General features: G+C 34.4%; 2 protein-coding genes across 2 annotated transcripts; both read left to right on the forward strand.

The window, feature by feature from the left end:
* The first annotated feature begins 360 nt into the window (after positions 1-360).
* Positions 361-13,949, forward strand: LOC135139238 (uncharacterized). The gene is made up of 4 exons (XM_064069395.1): positions 361-453; positions 614-9,646; positions 9,700-9,871; positions 13,630-13,949. The coding sequence occupies exons 1-2, from the start codon at positions 439-441 to the stop codon at positions 8,168-8,170; spliced, it is 7,572 nt and encodes a 2,523-aa protein (XP_063925465.1). The 5' UTR covers positions 361-438; the 3' UTR covers positions 8,171-9,646; positions 9,700-9,871; positions 13,630-13,949.
* A 1,180-nt stretch (positions 13,950-15,129) lies between these two features.
* On the forward strand, positions 15,130-23,403 carry LOC135139274 (uncharacterized). Its single transcript, XM_064069453.1, has 3 exons — positions 15,130-15,226; positions 15,686-22,891; positions 22,940-23,403. The coding sequence occupies exons 1-2, from the start codon at positions 15,194-15,196 to the stop codon at positions 22,337-22,339; spliced, it is 6,687 nt and encodes a 2,228-aa protein (XP_063925523.1). The 5' UTR covers positions 15,130-15,193; the 3' UTR covers positions 22,340-22,891; positions 22,940-23,403.
* The last annotated feature ends 1,156 nt before the right edge of the window (positions 23,404-24,559 follow it).

Raw genomic sequence — 24,559 nt, forward strand, 5'->3', positions numbered from 1 at the left:
TTCCTTGCATTAATTTATTTTAATAAAGAGTGTTTACTATCGATGTGTAAAAAGGATGTCATCTGGCAACGAAAAAGTAAAATTTTAATGAATATTTTATAGTCCATCAATATAAGAGTCTCAAAATAGACCGTTTGATATTTTCTGAGATAAATGTAATAATTTGATGCTCAGATCTTGTTTTTTTTTTAAACACTCATGGAATCATTCTCAACGGTTTTATAAACCTAAAAACACGCTTCAGACAAATTCACTTTTATCCGCGTAACAGGAAACTCAAATATATTTTTAAATTATTACATTGTTATATCTTATCTTATCACACAAGAAGTGGTTAGTCTTTTTGCTAACATTTAACACACAACAACTAAATTATTCAATTGCAATCAGTTCAGTGTATAATTTCATTAAAGTTTTTTTGTATTCATCACCTGAAAAATGGATGATACAGAGGTGAGTGTATTATTTTATTTATAGCTTTAAGATTATCGATTTGTGATTGTTCTTTTACTCTATTCCATCAAAATTAATTTATCAAACTAAAACAGTTAATAATAATAATTTGCTATTAAACAGAAATAAAAATTTCATTGGACTTATAATACATTTCCAGATGTTTAAAAAACGAAGCGGAACAACCGACAAAGGGAAAGAATACGAAAACATTGCTATAGCCAACATCGTTTTACAAATGGTAAGCGATGATCTCATAAGCAACTTCCAGATATCGTCAAATGATAACAACTTCGGTGCATTTGATGATGTAGTCATCAAAATCGAGTCGCATCAAAATGTCGTGGTAAAAGCAATGCAGTTAAAACACAGTGATCGAAAAACATTATCCTCGGAGCATCTGAAATCCGCAAAGGGAGACTTTAGTTTAGGCAAATATTTTGACTCTTTCCAACAACTAAAGAATGTAGTACAAGAATTTATAATTTTTACGAATCGTTCATTTGGTGTTAAGGAAGACGCAAAGTTTCAGCTACAAGGACAGAAGTTTTATGTTCGACCTGTTAGAGTGTGCAGTTCACATGACCACTTCGCAATTTCAAAAAACGTAAATTATATCTACAAATTTGAAATCGTAGAAGATGCATGGACTACAGAACATATCTCCGAAATTCAAGAGTATCAAACATTTTTTTCGAAATTGTTTCTTTATACTAATCAAGAAAGTTTTGACACACTGAGACAATCAACAATTGAAAAATTTAGAACAACGTATTCTTTGAAAGAAAAGGATTTCGATCAATACTACAAAATAATATCGGAATGGAATATGAGAGAAGGAGACAAAGAAAAATTGAACAAGAGATGGATGAAACGTGCTATCGCGCTGGAGATTTTGTCACCTCATATTGAGCCGTTATGTTTTGATGCCGTTAATGACAAGATGAAAATATTTCGAGATGCTATATCCATGTTCACTATTACATTAGTTGAAGAAAATTCAAGTGAAAATGCTAAAATTTTGTGGGGTGATGTTGCAAAACAAAATATTGACATTGAAGATATAAACAGAATAAGAATAAACTACCAACTGTCAGTTGACGATATTAATGCTAACGACGTTGAGAAATTAAACTCAAAGTTATTTTCGCAGTTGCTGTGGTTGATGGATAAATGTCCTTTAATAATACGTGAGTTTAAAAATTTTGAAAAAGCCGTCAAATTGTGTGAAGATCTAAAGTTCGTTGTGCTTGGTGACGGAATGAAAGAGGAATGGATGACACACTATTCGTTATTCCAAAATCTATCAAACCTGAGCTTGAAGGGGGACTTTTACCAAAAAGTAATGGAAACTTTTACTGTCTCTATTCAAGGAAAGGAAGAATTTAGCTTAATGGCAGCTTTTGGAAAAACTGAAAAATTTCTGGAAAATGTGACGACGTCTGATTTGATGGGAATGCTAAACGGACCATGCTTTATAGACGGAGAGAAAGAAATACTGTCTGAACCTTATATCGAACGTCATTTATCGCAAAATGTTATAGATATTAATTATTTAGAAAAAGTACATGAAAACACTGTTAACATTTTACAATACGCGGATAATTTTGATAAAGTAAAGGATAAACTTAAAAAATACAAACTAATTAATGTTGACGATTTTCCCAAAAAACAAAATGAGAACGATGAAGGCATAACAGAAAATGTAGTTAGTAATGAAAGCGCGTTTAACGACAGTTTTGAAAATACAGATTTTCGTAATAAAATGTACATCAGTAATAAAAAACTTCGCGAATCTAAGTTAAAACAAATATATACGGATAATTCAAAAATGCACAGGTTTCACTATTTCAAAGTCGCAAACAACGGACATTTGCAATGGATTCAAAGCAAAGGTGATATGAGTGACTTAGAAAATTACAAAGTATCTAACTGCTCTTTTACGCATGAAAACTCCCTGTGGTCTTCTCAATTGGAAAATAACATAAATTTGATAACTAGTGATCCGGGAATGGGTAAATCTGAATTGATGAAAAGTTTCAAAAATAAATGTCCATCGCAAAATTGGACGGTTACAATTTATCCTAAAGATGTCCATTTATTTTTTAAATCTTTTAAATTAAGTCAAGGATCAAACTACCTAACTTGGTTTGAAAGATTTATAGTCAACGAAAAATACGGCCCACTCAAAAAATTAGACCAAAGTTTTTTCGAAATGTGTTTAAAACAAAACCGTGTTGTGTATGTTTGGGATGGACTAGATGAAATTTTAAAGGAATATTTAGATGTTGTTTCAGATATAATACTTCAGCTATCAAAAAGAGGTTTCGTTCAGTGGGTAACTAGTAGAAAACACCTCCAAACATTTCTAGAGAAAAAATTCAATGTCCTCTCAATTGGCTTAACTCAATTTAGCGATAAAGAACAACAAAATTACATAAAACAGCGACTCAAATTTGTCAGTTCTGAAGTCGAAATTGAGATCACTATTCAGAAAATTAAATCTACCTTTGTAATTATCGAACATGTTGACATATTAGGAATTCCGCTTCAGATATTTATGCTCACGGAACTATTTCGTCGAAACAACGAAAAGTACTTGGAACTTATAAACAATAAATTTCGTTTAACGGACTTATACCGCAATTTTATTGACGAAAAATTTAACATCTTCTACGAAAATAAAAGTGCTTATGATCTTCAAAATCCACATATGGTAGTTATGGTTCGTCGAGAAAAGCAGAAGATGTTAAAACACTACGAAATACTTGCGTTAAAACTAATATATCCCGAATTTGTATTAGAACGATTATACATTAATTACCAAAAATCGGTCAAAAAATTTTCGCGCAATGACTATGCGTCTGTTGGTATCATAACCGAAGTACAAAATAACGTCCCACACTTTCTTCATGGATCCTTTGCAGAATATTTAGTTGCCACGTACTTATCGAAAAATTTTGCAAATATACCGACTGACATATTTTTTGATCAGAAGTATAATAATGTACGGTTTTTCTTTGATATGTTGTTAGCAGAGAACTCACCTGTTCATCTGGCGGTATTGTACAAAAATTTTGACTTACTTAAAACATACGATGAAGAACTATTAACACTCAAAGATGATGGCGGAAGAAGTGCTTTACATTTGATTTGCTCATGGGGACAGAGGCATCCCCATGTTCAAGTAATCCACGAAAGAAACAAATATATTGTTGATGAGGGTACCAGTTTTAATGGTAAACCAGAAAGTAAAGAATTTCTTGAAACACTAATGTATTTACAAAGTAAAAACAATAATTCAGTAAATGATTCATTACTAGGGTTAACACCGCTATTATATGCTAATAAAAGCGAAACTCTAGCGGTAGAACTAAAATTACTATTAGAAACAGAAAAAAATTCAGAACTCTATCAGTCATACACCTATAATGATAGAATAAATCTTTTGTATTACTCGGCTTTGCTTGGATATGACGACATCATTGAATTGTTTAGTTCTCAAAAATCACATCATTTTGACATTAATCTTATTACAAAATCTAACGGTGCTACTCCACTCATCCTAGCTTGCGCAGGAGGATACAAAAAAATTATTGAATACTTAGTGAATTCAGGCAACGAAATAAATCAAGCAGACAACAGTGGAAATACCCCACTTTATGTAGCTTCTCAGAATGGCCACCACATGATTGTTGAATTTTTAGTGAAATCATGCGCCGATGTCAATCATGCTAACAAAAGTGGTTCTACCGCGCTTCACAGTGCCTCTTTGAACGGTTATGAAAAAATTGTAGAATGTTTAGTTAAATCAGGGGCCGAAATAAATCGTCTAGATAACGATGGTTTCACACCGTCTTTTTTAGCCTCAAAAAACGGCCACTTACAAATTGTCCAGTACTTAGTAAAATCCGGTGCGGACTTAAATCGTTCCGTCTGTACTTGTTGCGGCCCGCTTGACGCAGCTTCTCACAATGGTCACGCAATAGTTCTTGACTATTTAATAAAATCAGGTGCCGATATCAATCACGCTAATAAAAGCGGTTCTACCGTACTTCACAACGCTGCCTTGAACGGCCATGAAAAAATTGTAGAACGTTTAGTGAAAGCAGGGGCAGAAATAAATCGTCCAGATAACAATGGTACTACACCACTTTATCTAGCTTCACAAAACGGCCACTTGGAAACTGTCAAGTACTTAGTAAAATCAGGAGCCGAAGTCAATCGATATCTCAATACTGGGTATTCACCTCTTTACATAGCCTCCCAAATGGGTCACGAAATGATTGTTGATTTCTTAATGAAATCAGGTGCTGATATCAATCATGCTAACACAAACGGTCGTACCGCCCTTCATAACGCTTCAGTACACGGCCACGAAAAAATTGTGGAAAACTTAGTGGAATCAGGGGCTGAAATAAATCGAGCAGACGACCATGGCTTTACACCGCTTTATGTCGCTTCGAAAAATGGTCGCGAAGCAATTGTTGAATATCTAGTGAAAGCCGGCGCCGATATCAATCACGCTAGTGAAAATGGTTTTACCGCGCTTAGTACGGCGTCCATGAACGGCCACAAAAAAGTTGTGGAATACTTAGTGAAATCAGGCGCCGAAATAAATCGAGAAAGTGACGAAGGCTTTACACCGCTTTACGTAGCTTCACAAAATGGCCACGAATTAATAGTTGAATATTTAGTGAAATCAGGTGCCAATATCAATCAAGCCACGAAAAACGGTTTTACTGCACTTTACATTGCTTCTATTACAGGCCATGAAAAAATTGTAGAGTGCTTAGTGAAATCAGGAGCGGAAATAAATCGTCCAAATAACGACGGCTCCACACCCCTTTACGGAGCGTCACAAAACGGCCACGAAGTAATTGTTGAATTCTTGATGAAATCAGGCGCCGATGTCAATCACGCTGATAAAGATGGTTTTACTGCGCTGGGTACGGCTACCTTATACGGTCATGAAAAAATTGTGAAATACTTAGTGAAATCAAGCGCCGATATCAATCACGCTAACAAAAACGGTTTTACCGCACTTGATACAGCTTCTTTTAAGGGCCATGATAAAATTTTAGAATGCTTAGTGAAAGCAGGAGCCCAAATAAATCGAGCAGGTACTTATGGTGTTACACCGCTTTATTTAGCTGCAGGAAGCGGCCACTTACAAAGTGTCAAATGTTTAGTGAAATCCGGCGCAGAAGTAAATTGTTCCTCTAATTGTGCACCACTTGAAGTTGCTTCTCAAAATGGTCACGAAGTTGTTGTTGATTTCTTAATGAATTCAGGAGCGAATATCAATCATGACAATACGGAAGGCTTTACCGCCTTGCATAGCGCTTCCATGAAAGGCCATGAAAACATTGTAGAATGCTTAGTGAAATCAGGGGCCGAAATAAATCGTCCAGATAACCGTGGTTTGACACCGCTTTTCTTAGCTTCAAAAAACGGCCACTTACAAATTGTCAAGTACTTAGTTAAATCCGGGGCGGAATTAAATCTTTCCAAGTGTGTTTGTTGTACACCGCTTGACGCCGCTTCTCAAAATGGCCACGCAATAATTCTTGAATTTCTAATAAAATCAGGTGCCGATATCAATCATGCTAATAAGAGTGGTTTTACCGTGCTTCATAACGCTTCTCTGAACGGCCATGACCAAATTGTAGAATGTTTAGTGGAAACAGGAGCCGAAATAAATCGTCCAGATGATGATGGTTTTACACCGCTTTACTTAGCTTCACAAAACGGCCACTTGCAAACTGTCAAGTACTTAGTAAATTCAGGCGCCGAAGTCAATCAGCTCAACAATGCTGGGTGTTCACCACTTTACATAGCCTCTCAAATGGGTCACGAAATAATTGTTGAATTCTTAGTGAAATCAGGCGCTGATATGAATTGCGCCAATAAAAACGGTTTAACTCCGCTTGGTAGAGCTTCCTTGAACGGGCATGAAAAAGTTGTAGAATGCTTAGTGAAATCAGGGGTCGAGATTAATCGAGCAAATAACGATGGTTTTAAACCACTTTACTTAGCTTCCCAAAACGGGCATTTACAAATTGTCAAGTGCTTAGTGAACTGTGGAGCTGAAGTAGATCCTCCCACGAATCTTGGATCTATACCGCTTCACACGGCTTCTCAAAATGGCCACGAATTAATTGCTGAGTTCTTGGTGAAATCAGGCTCCGATGTCAATCACGCTGATAACAACGGTTCTATCGCCCTTCACAAAGCGTCTTCAAACGGTCATGAAAAAATTGTAGAATGCTTAGTAAAATCAGGGGCCGAAATAAATAGTCCAGATAACGATGGTTTTACTCCGCTTTATTTAGCTTCACAAAATGGCCATTTACAAACTGTCAAAATCTTAGTGGAATCTGGAGCTGAAATAGACCGTTCCACGAATCTTGGATGCATACCGCTTCACACGGCTTCTCAAAGTGACCACGAATTAATTGTTGAATTCTTAGTGAAGTCAGGCGCCAATATCAATCGCGCTGCCGAAAACGGTTTAACGGCGCTTCTTTCCGCTTCCTTTAATGGCTATCAAAAAATTGTTGAATGCCTAGTGAAATCAGGGGCCGAGACAAATCGAGCAAATAACCATGGTTTTACACCGCTGTTCGTAGCTTCACTAAACGGTCACTTTGAAACCGTCAAGTGCTTGGCGAAATCCGGAGCTGAAATAGATCGCCCCACAAATTTAGGAATTGAACCGCTTCACGTAGCTTCTGAAAATGGCCACGAATTAATTGTTGAATTCTTGGTGGAATCAGGGTCCGAGATAAATCGAACTGACAACGACGGTTTTACACCCCTTTACGCAGCTTCACAGAACGGCCACTTAGAAACTGTCAAGTATTTAGTGAAATCGGGAGCCGAAATAGATCCTCCGGCAAGTCTTGATCTTATACCGCTTCACATAGCTTCGCAAAATGGCCACGCCATAATTGTCGAATTTTTAGTGAAATCAGGCGCCGGAATCGACCATGCTAATACAAACGGTTTTATCGCCCTTCACAAAGCTTCTATGAATGGCCATGAAAAAATCGTTGAATACTTAGTGAAATCAGGGTCCGAGATAAATCGAGCAAATAACGACGGTTTCACATCGTTGTTCATGGCTTCACAAAAAGGCCATTTACAAACTGTCAAGTACTTAGCGAAATCCGGAGCTGAAATTGATCGTTCCACAAATCTCGGAATTGCACCACTGCACATAGCTTCTGCAAAGGGCCATGAATTAATTGTCGAATTCTTAGTGAAATCGGGGGCCGACATAAATCGAACAGATGACAACGGTTTTACACCTCTTTACGCAGCTTCGCACAACGGCCATTTGGAAACTGTTAAGTACTTAGTGAAATCGGGAGCCGAAATAGATCATCCGACGAATCTTGGTCATACACCGCTTCACCTAGCTTGTGCAAATGGCCACGATTTAATTGTAGAATTCTTGGTGAAGACAGGGGCCGAAATAAATCGAGCAGATAATGATGGTTTTACACCGCTTTGCATAGCTTCACAAAAAGGCCACTTACAAACTGTCAAATACTTAGTGGAATCAGGAGCCGAAGTCAATCTTACTAATAATACTGGCTGTACACCACTTTATGTAGCTTCTCAAATGGGTCACGAAAATATTGTTAAATTGTTAGTGAAATCCGGAGCCGAAATAAAGCCAGCTAATAACGATGGTGCTACAACCCTATAAAAACTAAAATGTATCATGCAAACGTGATCAACCAAATTTATTTATTTTTTAATAATTTTTTGGATTATTGGATTAAAATGAACATAAACCTAAATATATCATCGCTCTTCACCTTTGCTTTCCTCTAAAATATTTTATTTTCTAAAAAAAAGTGGCTATTCGTCCAAGGGATTCGCTTACGCTCGGGAAGTAAAAATCAGCTTCATGATTTTGAATTAAGTATATAATTTATGTCAGGTTGCATTTGTCTAGTGATTCGAAAAGAAAAAAAGAAAAAACTCTAACTGCATTTTCGGTTAAGTTTATAGCAATTATTTTCAATATTTTCTATTTTTTAGCGTATATTTTTCGATTCAGTCCAAATTGTTTATATTGTACCTTACAAACAAAGATTCACTTAAGTATGCTGAAGTTATAAGCAGTTTTTGTTTTCTTTGTCTAATATCACTAGTTTACAAGGTTTTATATCCAAAGACAAAAATAGCTGAATCTAAAGGATTTGGGTTCGGGAAATTCAAATCTGAAAGCAGAAAAAATCTATAACGTCAGGTTTTTGAAATATTTATATAAACATACCCCGTATTTTTTTTCTTTTATACAACTCTTGTAAAATTTTTATTTTTAAATATATATGAACATATAGTTCTTTGAGCAAATTTGTATCATTTTAAAAGATCATTTACGTAAATAAATAACATGAGTGTTAATTTTTCAAGCTACTAGATTGTCATCAATGTTTTATTTAAAATTTTTCAAGTATTTATTTTAGAATAATTGGTTGCTTTTGATTTTTCGACGGGAAGTGATAATAAAAATGTGAGGTTGGCCTCACAAAGATCTTTTAAAATGATACAAATTTGCTCAAAGAAATACAGGTTTATCTTTAAGAATAAAGAAGTTACAGGGGTTGTATCAAATAAAAGCAACACCCAGTATATATTATAAACATTATGACTGAAAATTAAAAATTATAAACAGTAGCTTTTCTTTTATTGACAGTACTGACAGTTTCCCTTATAATAGACCAACAGTAACACATTTTCGTCCCAAAATCCTTGTTACCTTCTTTTTAAGCATATTTGAACGGGTCTTGCTTTAGGTACTATAATTTTACCATAAACGTAACAAAACTGATTTGCACTTACTTTGCACGATCTCGAAAACATTTTTTATGTGACAATGATGTATTAACATGAATCAGTTTGACACTAACGTGGAGGTAAGAGCAAAGTTCATTATTTTTGATTTATGAAAAAACCTGACGTGATAAGGATAATCCGTTTTTGGATTTGTTATCAGTAAGTAATTTAGAAGTAAAAAATATTTTTTTTATTTTTGGATACGAAAAAAAGTTTAAATTTGTAAACTAGTGTATTTAGAGCGAATTTCTAATAACCTTAAGGTATTCCATCCAACATTATTCTATCATGTATGCACAAGAGGATGCTCTTCTCAATACCCGAATGTGTGCTATAGGTGAGTGCTTCTATACTTCGCTGACAATTTAAAATTGAAACCAATTGTTGCAGATTAACATTGTCAATTACATATTTGCGTTTGTTTGTCGTCAACAAATGCAGAATCCTGATCAGAGCCATGGTTACCAGAAACTTTTAAAACACAAGAATTAGAAGCAGGACGTACCAGGAAATTTACGTCTTTATAACCGACAGACAAGAGGAGTTTAAATCATCGCTGCAGGTACTTAATAATAATAACTGAAACATTCACAGTGAAATGGGTTCAGGATGCGTCCCTTTATAATTCTGAAGAAATATTTAGAGTGTTCTCTAGAAAAGTAAAAACAATTTAGTCTGTTTAATTTTTGCATTTCTGTAGATAAATTCCAAACTGTAAAACTCTAAAGTGTGTACTCCTATTATCCATTCACGATCTATGATTTCGTTTTTTGTGTGTCAGTAGTCTGATTGACGTTTGCTTCGAGCTGGATTGCCACTTTTCTACTTCATTTATTAGATCAGAATTATTAGACGCAATTTTTTAATCAAGCAAACAAATCTCTTAATTTTGTCAGCATAGATAATTTGCGACATTATTTAAAAAGAAAATGCCTAAAATAGTTTTACTGCAACAAAAAATTGTAATAAAAAGATGTTTTTTGCAGTTTCGAAAAGACAGGCCCGATCTGTCTTTCGAAGAAGTAACTATGAGGGTCTCGAACATATTTTCTGCAATGTAAAAATACGCTGTAAAATATTTTTTAATTTTTTTTCTCATAGGTGGGAAATCAACTGTGGTGAAAATTTTATCAACAGGGGACCAAAATTTAAAAACATCACTATCTGGCAAGCGAAAACCAACGGATTTATGTACAAATTATATGTTTCGGAAAGACCTGCAACGACAAATTTGGCAACTTAATGAAAAAAACGAATATTTCATTGTAGATACTCTTTTGGATATTCTAGGGAACATTATATAATTATACAGGGAAGTAAATGGTCGCAAAATTCTATGTGAACAAAAACATGTCGTTCCAGCCAAAATTTCTTTTTTGAGAACATATTTACAGTTTCGAAATTCTTGTGAAAATTTGACTTTCCTGAATTTGGATGAAACATGGATCTATCAAAATGGTTCGTCCATTCGTCGCTGGGTGCACGATACTGATCTAAAATCAATCCCACCAAAATTAAAAGTGAAGGATCAAGGTTTACTATTCTCCTCGTGGGTTGTTCAACGGGGTTCTTGGATGGTTGTAACAATTTTTTAAATTCAAAAAATAACGATAGAGATTATCATAAAACGATGGACGGGACAATTTTTCAAAATTGGGTGGTTAATCAGCTCATTCCTGCTTTGGCAAAGTTGAACCAAAAATGGTGGTTTTAGACCGTATCATTCAGTTCAGTTGGATAAACCACCCACTTTTTCTAGTAAAAAATGTGAAATGCAGGAATGGCTCTTTAAACATAGTGTTGAATTTGACAAAAAATTTTCGAAGAAACAGTTCTGAGATTTAATTAAACCCTTCTACCTTCAGTAGAAAAAAAATATATTTGTTAGACGAGACATTAAGAGAAAGTGGCCATGAATTTCTTAGATTACCTCCATACCATTGTCATTATAATCCAATTGAAATGGCGTGGGGATTTTGTAAGAACTATTACAACAAGCATATAAATTCTCAACCTTCATTAAAAAATAGGGTGGAGAATTTATGGCTTGAGGCGCTTTCTAAATGTACTCCAAGCATGTGGCAAAATTTTTGTAAACATTGTGAAAAACTTATTTTGGCAGATTGGCAAAAAATATGGGAAATCTTTCGTACGAATCTATACCTCCTTTCATTATTTCGCTAGGTGAATCTAGTTCAGAATTTGAATTTGAAAATGACGGTGATGATACAGATTTTCAAAGCGAAATAATGGAAATGGAGTGAATTGTAGCTTGTCGAGGGTAATATTTTTACGCATCTTTCGTTCTAAATTTACCAAGGTAGTATGTGAAAAACTACCTGACGTACAACAAAATAAGTATAATTTCAGTTAGATCATCCACGTTGTTACTTTGCACCAAATTTTAAGCATTTTCATTTTTTTTTTTAACTCTTCATGAACCTCGAGAAGGCGTATTGTAACGTTCTTATTAATAAGCGTTTGGAAGTACTTAGTAAAGTAAGTAAGTAGTTTATTTACGGAATAGAACTTTCCATTAGTACAAATAAAATAATACAATAAATAATAAGATATTACCAGCGTACAAAAATATTAAGAAATATAAAACAGTATACAACACTCCAGATGGGTACACAAAAACACTTAAGACAAATATAAAACAACCATTACAAATGACTTATCTTATGACTTAATTACTAGTTCGAATTAATTATGAGTCTTCTTGCTTGGAACTTAAAGGAAGCGTATGACTTACCAGAAAAAAAATCTAATTTGTCACCATACTTATTACATGCATGGCATATTGCGTTTAACGGGCAGTTAAGTGCATAGTTGGTTTTGGCGGATGCAATCTTAAATACAGGCATATTCCTAGTAGGATATTGAGGGACATACAGCTGAATGTTGCCTAATATGTCCTGTGAATCAATCAAATTGTTGAATAACTTGTACATAAAGCATAGAGCAAAAAATTCTCTCCTTCTCTTTAGCAAAGAGAAGCCGAGGTAGTCCCTGCATAGGGCAATATCTTGGCGTACAAATGAAGGTAGTCTACTTTTTATGAAGTTAATAAATTTAATTTGCACAGATTCGATTCTCCCCTCATGTGTGCGATAATATGGAGACCATATTAAGCAACCGTATTCGAGAATAGATCTTACATTAGACACATATAAGGTCGAGAGCGTTGCGATATTCCGAAAGCCTCTGCAATGTCTTTTAACTGCACCCAGTGATCGATTTGCTTTGTTAACAATGAAGTCATAGTGCGATCTAAACGAAAGTTTAAACGAAAGTTTGTTATCAAGTAGAATACCTAGGTCTTTAACTACCGGCTTCATAGCCAAATTTATGTTATTGAGCATATATTTAGGAATTGATGAAGAGAGTTTCCTACTAAAATTTATTGCAAAGCATTTGTCTGAGTTTAGTGACATGGTATTAAGCGTGCACCATTTATGTAAAAGCAAATAAAGAGCACTTGCGTCAGCATTAGTACTAGCTGTATAGATAAATCATTCAATTTAAGGCTGGAAAAATGTTTCAGAAGAACTAAACCCATCAAAGCACTAGAACAAGGTTGTTGTCTTTTACCAGCCCTTTTAGTAATCTTAGAAAAGTGAAAAAAGAAGTTGGAAAATATGGAAATAGGCTGTTCACAAAGGTCGAAATTTCCATTTCTAAGAAGAGTGGGCGAGCAGAACGAACTGATGGTTGAGAATTAAAGATGAGATGCTCAATGTGGCATGCGACAATAGTCGTATGTAGAACCCCCATTCATATAAAAACAATGTTTAAGTGAAATTTTAGTTTTTGTTCCTTACATATGAAATAAACACTTACAAAAAGCCGAATAACTGTTTTAAATAACGTAAAGTTTTATGCTTTCTAAGAAATGGATACCGTTAACTTGGTCATTGCTACTGGAAACTAAAAGTATCGGCAACAATGTTTATATTTCTGGCATATTTTTTAACCTTTAATTTAATAAAACATAACCTAACGAAAAAAGTTCATGGCCAACCCTACTATAACTATAAAGATCGTGAACGGATAATATAGCAAATGTTTTCATGTTTTCTAATGCACGATTGTCATCCGTCGTTTTTGAACAGTCCGAATCCACTGATCATTAAAATTTCAAGTGTTTTTTTGAACAGAGCTTTTATTTTTCTTGTATGTACAGTGTACACCATGATTATTCCATATATTTCTCCGTTCAAAATCTTACGAGATTTTCGAAATGAAAAAATGGAAAAGATGCAAACACATGCGTGAATATCGTTTTTATGAATTATAATAATCATTTTTAAATTACAGGGGGTTTCTTCAAAACAAGGCTAATCCCTTAAGCCGCAGCTGTTTGGGGAATAAAGAAACTAATGTAACTAAAACTACTTCAAGGACGAGGACTGGTAGATATCTGCTGAACAACTTTGTTTCGAATTTTAATATTGTAATTTAAGTTAATTTATTAGATATGTGAGGGTTCAGGTCCAGATTATATTTATTATTATAACAACATCTGTAACAGTGTCGAGTTATTCACTATAAGTCTATAAATAATTTACTATGTATCATTTTTATATGTACTTATTAATATTAACTAATTTTGTATTTATATCTATTGTATATATCTATCCTCCATTAATATTTATTTTTTGCTGAGCTAATAAACGATTGTTAAGTAAATCGTTATTCAAAATTTATATGTTTATCCCCTGTCAAAATTTTTCCGAATAAATTCTATTTAAAATGTGCAATATATTATGACTTTATTGCTGTGGTTTACCAATAATAGATGCATAGGTTTTAGAGTTATTAATACAGGATGACTCAGAAAAATGAATGAGTGATGCAAATTATTGTATTAATTAAGTTAAGGACGACTCGCTCTATTTTCCCTAAAATTTCGCAATAGAGGACTGCATCCGATCATCGCAAAAATGTTGATGACGTCAACGCAAAAATGTTGATGACGTCATCACAAAATTTTGTATTGGAAAAAGTCACTTTCAACAAACGTGTAGCACGCTTCTTTACCTTTAATTTAACATTTTACATTACATACATATCTTTATTTTAACGCATAAGGGTCATCATAAAAAAAATTAAATATTCGCAAAATCAAATGATTTTCGAAAAAGCTGGAGTTGTACTCAAGAGTGAGGAAAGTTCGTCCAAGTAATTTAAATTAATTTATTAGATATGTGATGACACAAATTAACTTTAAGTTTCCACGTCGAGATTTATAAAATCTTCTTTAATTGTCTATTCACTTTCACTATGATATACCTTCTACAAATGCATGCCACGGTTATTAATATGTTAAAGAATTATAACAGCATCTGTGACGGTATCAAGTTATTTACTAATAAATCTGTAAATAATTACTATGTATCATTTTAATATGTATAATCTATTGATAGAATGTATTTTTCTACACTCTATAAAAATTTATTTTCTACTAGGTTAATATACGATTATTATTATTATTTATATTTATGTTCGTATCAGACAGGTAAACTGAACTAATAATGAAATGTTACTTGCATTTTTTTATTTTAACAAAGAGTGTTTATCATCGATGTGTAAATTAGACAATATAAAGAATATATTTTTCCCGCAAAATTTTGGTGCTACCTAGTCTTAAAAATATCAAAACATAAAAACAAAATATTAAATCACTTATGTAATAAAACGTAAAAACATGATTCAGAAAAATTCGTTTTATCTGTGTAACAGGAAACTTAAATTTATTTTTAAATCATTATGTGGTTATCACAAAAGAAGTGGTTAGTCTTTTGTGGTAACACTTAACAAACATCAAATAAATTACTCAATTGCAATCAGTTCAGTGCACAGTTTCATAGACGTTTTTTTTATGTTCATTACCTGCAAAATGGATAGTGCAGAGGTGAGTATTTTGTTATTTTATTTTTACTTTTAAGATTGTTAGTTTCACAAAAATTTATGTATCAAATTAAAACAGTTAATTATATTAATTGCTTTAGCAGAAATGATCTTTTACACACAAGGTAATAGTATTGTTACGGTGATCGGTGAATAAAATCGGCGTGGGTAAAACTCAAATATTTATTTCTTAATGACTCAAAACACGATTAACTGAACAGCGTTTATGTTCAAAATAACTCCGGCGCAACTTGACTAAATTCGTTTATTGAACTCCTGGCTGACGGAATCAACTGAATAATAATCGTTCCCGTATTTTATATTATAAGCGAGAGAAATTGTATAATATAAGTGAGTGGAGAATGTTGTATAAAGTACCCCAAAACCTATTACTGTACGATAAAATTTATTTTAGGCTACAAAAAGAGTATCCTATTTCATTGAACGTATAATATATTTCCAGATATTTCAAAAACGAGCGGGAACAACTGACAAAGGAAGAGAATACGAGAACATTGCTATAGCCAACATCGCTTTACAAATGTTAAGCGATGATCTCATAAACAACTTCCACATAACGTCAAACGATAACAATTTCGGTGCGTTCGATGATGTAGTCATCAAAATTGAATCGCATCAAAATGTCGTGGTAAAAGCAATGCAGTTAAAACACAGTGATCGAAAAACATTATCCTCGGAGCATCTGAAATCTGCAAAGGGAAATTTTAGTTTAAGCAAATATTTTGAATCTTTCCAACAACTAAAGAATGTGGTACAAGAATTTATAATTTTTACGAATCGTTCATTTGGTGCTAAGGAAGACGCAAAGTTTCAGCTACAAGGGCAGAAGTTTTATGTTCGACCTGTTAAAGTATGTAGTTCATCTGCCCACTTCGCAATTTCAAAAAACGTAAATTTTGTCTACAAATTTGAAATCGTAGAAGATGCATGGACTATGGAACATATTTCCGAAATTCAAGAGTATCGAACATTTTTTTCCAAATTTTTTCTTTATACTAATCAAGAAAATTTTGATGCACTGAGACAATCAACAATTGAAAAGTTTAGAACAATGTACTCTTTGAATGAAAAGGATTTCGATCAATACTACAAAATAATATCGGAGTGGAATATGAGAGAAGGAGAAAAAGAGAAACTGAACAAGAAATGGATGAAACGTGCTATAGCGCTGGAGATTTTGTCACCTCATATTGAGTCGTTATGTTTTGGTGCAGTTAATGACCAGATGAAAATACTTCGAGATGCTATATCCATGTTCACTATCACATTAGTTGATGAGAATTCTTGTGAAACTGCTAAACATTTGTGGGGTGATGTTGGAAAACAAAATATTGACATTGAAGAAATAAACAGAATAAGAATAAACTACCAACTGTCAGTTGACGATATTAATGCGAACGACGTTGAGAAATTAAACTCAAAGTTATTTTCGCAGTTGCTGTGGTTGATGGATAAATGTCCTCTAATAATACGTGATTTCAAAAATTTTGAAAAAGCCGTCAAATTGTGTGAAGATCTAAAGTTCGTTGTGCTTGGTGACGGAATGAAAGAGGAATGGATGACACACTATTCGTTATTCCAAAATCTATCAAACCTGAGCTTGAAGGGGGAGTTTTACCAAAAAATAATGGAAACTTTTACTGTCTCTATTCAAGGAAAGGAAGAATTTAACTTAATGGCAGCTTTTAGAAAAACTGAAAAATTTCTGGAAAATGTGACGACGTCTGATTTGATGGGAATGCTAAACGGACCATGCTTTATAGACGGAGAGAAAGAAATACTCTCGCAGCCTTATATCGAACGTCATTTATCGCAAAATATTATAGATATTAATTATTTAGAAAAAGTACATGAAAACACTATTATCATTTTACAATATGCGGATAATTTTGATAAAGTAAAGGATAAAGTTAAAAAGTACAAGCTAATTAATGTAGATAATTTTCCAAAAAAACAATGTGAGAACGATGAAGGTTCAACAGAAAATACAGTTAGCAACAAAAGCGCGTTTAACGTCAGTTTTGATAAAACAGATTTTCGTAATAAAATGTACATTAGTAATAGTAAACTTTGCGAATCTAAGTTAAAACAAATATATACAGATAATTCAAAAATGCACAGATTTCACTATTTTAAAGTAGCAAGCAACGGACATTTGCAATGGATTCAAAGCAAAGGTGATATGAGTGACTTAGAAAATTACAAAGTATCTAACAGCTCTTTTACGCATGAAAACTTCTTGTGGTCTTCTCAATTGGAAAATAACATCAATTTGATAACTAGTGATCCGGGAATGGGTAAATCTGAGTTGATGAAAAGTTTCAAAAATAAATGTCCATCGCAAAATTGGACGGTTACAATTTATCCCAAAGATGTTCATTTATTTTTTAAATCTTTTAATTTAAGTCAAGGATCAAACTACCTAACTTGGTTTGAAAGATTTATAATCAACGAAAAATACGGCTCACTCAAAAAATTAGATCAAAGTTTTTTCAAAATGTGTTTAAAACAAAATCGTATTGTTTATGTTTGGGATGGACTAGATGAAATTTTAAACGAATATTTAGATGTTGTTTCAGATATAATACTTCAGCTATCAAAAAGAGGTTTCGTTCAGTGGGTAACTAGTAGAAAACACCTCCAAACATTTCTAGAGAAAAAATTCAATGTCCTTTCAATTGGCTTAACACAATTTAGCGATAAAGAACAACAAAATTACATAAAACAACGACTCAAATTTGTCAGATCTGAAGGCGAAACTGAGATCACCATTCAGAAAATTAAATCTACCTTTGTAATTATCGAACATGTTGACATATTAGGAATTCCGCTTCAGATATTTATGCTCACGGAACTATTTCGTCGAAACACTGAAAAGTACTTCGAACTTATGGGCAATAAATTTCGTTTAACTGACTTATACAGCAATTTTATCGAAGAAAAATTTAACATATTCTACGAAAATAAAAGTGATTATGATGTTCAAAATCCACATATGGCAGTTATGGTTCGTCGAGAAAAGCAAAAGATGTTAAAACACTACGAAATACTTGCGTTAAAATTAATATATCCCGAATTTTTATTACAACGATTAGACATTAATTACCAAAAATCGGTTAAAAAATTTTCGCGCAATGACTATGCATCTGTTGGTATCATAAGCGAAGTACAAAATAACGTCCCACACTTTCTTCATGGATCCTTTGCGGAATATTTAGTTGCCACATATTTATCGAAAAATTTTACAAATATACCAACTGACATATTTTTTGATCACAAGTATAATAACGTACGGTTTTTCTTTGATATGTTGTTAGCAGAGGACTCACCTGTTCATCTGGCGGTACTGTGCAGAAATTTTGACTTACTTAAAACATACGATGAAGAAATGTTAACACGTAAAGATATTGGCGGAAGAAGTGCTTTACATTTGATTTGCTCATGGGGACAGAGGCACCCATATGTGCAAATAATCCAGGAAGGTAACAAATGTATTGTTGATGAGGGCACCAGATTTAATGGTAAACCGGAAGGTAAAGAATTTCTTGAAGCAGTAATGTATTTACAAATTAAAAACAATAATTCAGAACATGATTCACTGCTAGGGATCACACCGCTATTATATGCTAAAAGAAGTGAAAGTTTGGCGGTAGAACTAAAATTACTACTAGAAACGGAAAAAAACTCAAAACTCTATCAGTCATACACCTATAACGATAGAATAAATCTTTTGTATTATTCAGCATTACTTGGATATGACGACATCATTGAATTGTTTACTTCTCTTTCGAACTTTACTACGAAAGTCGACGGTAGTACTGCACTCATTCTAGCTTGCGAAGGAGGACATAAACAAATAATTGAATACTTAGTGAATTCAGGCAACGAAGTAAATCGAGCAGACAACAATGGCGACACACCACTTTATGTAGCTTCTCAAAATGACGATGAAATAATTGTTGAATTCTTAGTGCAGTCAGGCGCCAACATAAATCACGCTAATAAACAAGGTTCGACCGCGCTTCACAATGCTTCTTTAAATGGCCATGAAAAAATTGTAGAATTCTTATTGAAATCGGGGGCCGAAATAAATTGTCCAAATAATGCTCGTATTACACCGCTTCTCTTAGCTTCAACAAACGGCCACTTGCAAGTTGTCGAGTACTTAGTGGAATCCGGAGCGGAATTAAATCCTTCCATCAATGATTGTTGTACACCCCTTGACGCTGCTGCTCAAAATGGCCACGCATTAATTGTTGAATTCTTAGTGAAATCAGGCGCTGAACTAAATCAAGCGAATCACGATGATTTTACACCCCTTCACAGAGCTTCAGAAAACGGCCATTTACAAACTGCCAAGTACTTAGTGGAATCTGGAGCTGAAATACATCGTTCCACGAATTTTGGATATACATCGCTTCACATAGCCACTCAGAATGGCCACGAATTAGTTGTGGAATTCTTAGTGAAGTCAGGGGCCGAAATAAATCGAGCGGATCGCGATGGTTTTACACCCCTTGACATAGCTTCAGAGAATGGCCACGAAATAATTGTGGAATTCTTACTGAAATCAGGTGCCGATGTTAATCGCGCTGCCGAGCACGGTGTTCGCTCGCTTCGTATTGCCTCCTTTAACGGTCATGAAAAAATTGTTGAATGCTTAGTGAAATCAGGGGTCGAGATAAATCGAGCAGATAACGATGGTTTTACACCGCTTTACTTAGCTTCCCAAAATGGACATTTACAAATTGTCAAGTACTTAGTGAAATCTGGAGCTGAAATAAATCGTCCCATGAATCGTGGATATATACCGCTTCACATGGCTTCTCAAAATGGGCACGAATTAGTTGTTGAACACTTAGTGGAATCAGGCGCCGATATAAATCATGCTAATAAATACGGTCGTACCGCGCTTCACGATGCCTCCTTAAACGGCCAAGAAAAAATTGTTGAATTCTTATTGAAATCAGGGGCCGAAATAAATCGTCCAGATCACGAAGGTATTACACCCCTTTTCTTAGCTTCAAAAAACGGTCACTTCCAAATTGTCAAGTACCTAGTCAAATCCGGAGCGGAATTAAATCCTTCGTTCAGTCTTTGTTGTGCACCGCTTGACGTCGCTGCTCGAAATGGCCACGATTTAATTGTTGAATTCTTAGTGAAGTTAGGGGCTGAAATAAATCGAGCGAATCACGATGACTTTACACCCCTTCACGGAGCTTCAGAAAACGGTCATTTACAAACCGTCAAGTGCTTAGTGGAATCTGGAGCTGAAATAGATCGTCCCACGTATCTTGGAATTACAGCGCTTCACATAGCTACTCAAAATGGCCACGAATTAATTGTTCAATACTTAGTGAAATCAGGCGCTAACATCAATCGCCTTCATAAAGACGGTTTTACCCCACTTGGCATAGCTTCCCTTAACGGCCATGAAAACATCGTAGAGTGCTTAGTGAAATCAGGAGCCGAAATAAATCAAACGGTTAAGGATGGTTATACACCGCTTTACTTAGCTGCACAAAACGGCCATTTACAAACTGTCAAGTACTTAGTGGAATCTGGAGTTGAAATAGATCGTCCTACGAATTTTGGTTCTACACCGCTTCACATAGCTATTCAAAATGGCCACGAATTAATTGTTGAATACTTAGTGAAATCAGGCGCTAATATCAATCGCTCTCATAAAAACGGTTTTACTCCACTTACCATAGCTTCCATTAACGGCGTTGAAAACGTCGTAGTCTGCTTAGTGAAATCAGGAGCTGAAATAAATCAAACCATTAAGGATGGTTTTACATCGCTTTACTTAGCTGCACAACACGGCCATTTACAAACTGTCAAGTACTTAGTGGATTTTGGAGCTGAAATAGATCGTCCGACGAATCTTGCATCTACACCGCTTCAAATAGCCACTCAAAATGGCCACGAATTAATTGTTGAATTCTTATTGAAATCAGGTGCTGAAGTAAATCGAGCGAATTACGATGGCTTTACAGCCCTTCACGTGGCTTCACAAGACGGCCATTTACAAACTATCAAGTACTTAGTGGAATCTGGAGCTGAAATAGATCGTCCCGCCAATCTTGGAAATACAGCGCTTCACATAGCTGCTCACAATGGCCACGCATTAATTGTTGAATACTTAGTGAAGTCGGGCGCTAATATCAATCGCCCTGATAAAAACGGTTTAACCCCACTTGGGGTAGCTTCCATTAACGGCGGTGAAAACATCGTAGACTACTTAGTGAAATCAGGAGCCGAAATAAATCAAACGGCTAAGGACGGTTTTACATCGCTCCACTTAGCTGCACAAAACGGCCATTTACAAACTGTGAAGTACTTAGTGGAATCTGGAGCTGAAATAGATCGTCCCACGAAACTTGCATCGACACCGCTTCATATAGCGACCCAAAATGGCCACGAATTAATTGTTGAATTCTTAGTGAAATCAGGTGCCGATGTTAATCGCGTTGCTAAAGACGGTTATACCGCGCTTCGCGCTGCTTCCTTTGACGGCCATGAAACAATTGTTGAATGCTTAGTGAAATCAGGAGCTGACATAAATCAAAAGGATAACAACGGTTTTACATCCCTTTACGCAGCCTCACAAAACGGCCATTTACTAACTGTCAAGTACTTAGTGGAATCTGGAGCCGAAATAAATTCTCCCACGAATTTTGGTCTTACACCACTTCACATAGCTTCTCAAAATGGTCATGAAACAGTTGTTGAATTCTTAGTGAAATCAGGTGCCGAAATAAACCATGCTGATACAGACGGTTTAATTCCCCTGCACGAAGCTTGCTTGAAAGGCCATGAAAAAATTGTAGAATGCCTAGTGAAATCAGGGGCCGAAATAAATAGTCGAAATAACGATGGTTTTACACCGCTGTACTTAGCATCACAAAACGGCCATTTACAAACTGTCAAGTGCTTGGTGAAATTGGGAGCTGAAGTCAATCGTACCAACAATACTGGCCGTACACCACTTTACATAGCCTTTCGAATGGGTCATGAAATTATTGTCGAATTCTTAGTGAAATCCGGAGCTAAAGTACATCTAGCTAATAACGATGGCTCTATACCGCTGTAAAAACTGTCAAATACTTTGTGGAGTCCGGAGCCGAGATCAATTGTACATCAATAATAGTTCTATACACCACTTTTTAGTAACGGAAGGAGCGAAAGTTACTGTAAAAAAGATGTATGTAATATTTTTCTATACAAGTTTTGGCTTCCCTTTTCTATATCATCAGTCTTCACCTTTGCTGTTTTTCGAAAATATTTTATTATTAAAAAATCATCCTTATGATTTCAATTATACAATTTATGTCAGGTTGCCTTTGTCTAGTGATTCGAAATGATATATGTATAGGTACACAGAACGCTAACTGCATTTTCTGTTAAGACTGTAGTAAACATTTTCAAAATTTTTTGTTTGTTAGCGTACATTTTTCGATTCAGTCCAAACTGTTTATACTACTGAATACCTTACAAACAAACACCTACTTATAATGAGGGTTATACATATAGGCAGTTTTTATGTTTTCTTTCTCTAATATTTAAAACAAATTTCTTATAACCTTAAGAAGTTGTATCAACTTGATTCGATTATGTTTGCACAAGATCTTCTGAATACCCGAATGTAGGTGAGTACTATACTCACAACTTAAAATTCAAACGATTTTTGCAGATTAACATAGCCAAATACATGTTTGCGTTTGGTTTTTTCGACAAGAAATCAGAGCCATCGTTACCACAAACATACACAAGAATTGGAGGTAGGAAGTAGAACAAAATTTACTTCTTTATATCCGACAGAGAAGCGAACTTTAAACCATCGCTGCAGGTAATAAATAATAACTGAAATATCGGAGTGAACAGGGTTCAAGATATGTTTCTTTACAATTCTGAAGAAATGTTCTCTGGAAAAGTAAATATAATTTAGTTTAACATTTTCAGTAGATAATTTCTAATCCGCAAAACTCGAAACTGCGTATCTCTTATAGCAAATGTTTTGTAATGCACGGTTGCCATCTGCTGTTTTTGTGCAGTGTGAACTAAGTTTGTAAATAATTACTATGTATCATCTTAATATATTTCTGGAAGTATATCTATTGAATCTACCCTCTATAAACATTTATATTTCCCTGGATTAATAAGCGATCATTATTATTATTTATATTTATATTAAATATTATATACTGAATTATTTTGGTTTTTTGTTTGTAGCAGAGAGTGAGATGAAATTTTTTCTAGTATTGGAATAATTAGAATGTGACACTCCTAAAGCATATAAAAAACACTTGAGATTAGATATAGTCTACGCAATATTATATTTTTAGACAAATAAATAAAAATTCCGAGTAAAGTGACGAACATTTTCTTGTTTGCGATTGGTGTTTTATCATCAAAAGAGTGGTGTAACTAAAATTAAAAATGTGTTTGATTTCCTTTCTCTGTACAATTTGACGTTTATTTGTACTTATGTTATCTTAAAATTCTTGGTTACTCAAAAACGTGTTTTTTACTTCTTGTAGAGAAATAAGGATTTTCCAATTAAGCTCACGACGAATAAAAAATGATCACAATTGACATAGGGCGGGGCACACATTTTACCTTTTTTTTCTAATATACGCAGTCTTTCTTTCACAACAAGAAACTTAAAACATGTGTAAAATGGTAAATTTGTATAGGGAAATACCGATTTTGCAATTACGCCCCGCCCCTCGATCTGACAACGAATGAAAAATTCATCACGATTGAGTTCGAGACGGATGGGTGGGGCTTCTCTTTTTGTTTTCCTTTTTTAATTAACACATATAGTTTTCTTTGTTTAATACAATAACTTAAGAACATATTTCACATGGTAATTTCTCGTAGAAAAATAAGGATTTTACAATTAAGCTCCACCCCTCGGCTCACGATGAATAGAAAAAATCATCAGAATTGAGATAGGGCGGATGGGCGATACCTATATTTTACCTTTATTTTTTCTTAATGTACATGGCCATCTTTTCATAAGAAGAAACTTAAAACATGGTTGAAATGGTACATTTTTGCAAGGAAATATGGATTTTGCAGTTAGACTCCGCCCTATAATCGCTATTTCCTTATACAAATGTTCTATTTTAAACATGTTTTAAGTTCCTTGTTGTGAAAAGAAGTCTACACATATTAAAACAAAAAGGCAAGATGGAAGCCCGCCCACCCGCCCTTTCTCGATTGTGATGATTTTTTTTATTCGCAGAGAACCAGGGGGGTAGCTTAACTGCAAACACTTATTTCTTTACAAGAAATTAAAAACATGTTT

The sequence above is a fragment of the Zophobas morio genome, unplaced genomic scaffold, assembly GCF_036711695.1.
Source record: "Zophobas morio isolate AGI-343-1 ecotype UQ-CSIRO unplaced genomic scaffold, CSIRO_AGI_Zmor_V1 ptg000031l, whole genome shotgun sequence".
Taxonomy (NCBI): domain Eukaryota; kingdom Metazoa; phylum Arthropoda; class Insecta; order Coleoptera; family Tenebrionidae; genus Zophobas; species Zophobas morio.

Excerpts from the sequence above, each read along its gene's own strand:
- LOC135139274 (XM_064069453.1), top strand. The coding sequence starts at position 15,194 with ATGTTCATTACCTGCAAAATGGATAGTGCAGAG. Across the intron at positions 15,227-15,685 it reads GCAAAATGGATAGTGCAGAG|ATATTTCAAAAACGAGCGGG; the intron begins GTGAGTATTTTG and ends ATATATTTCCAG.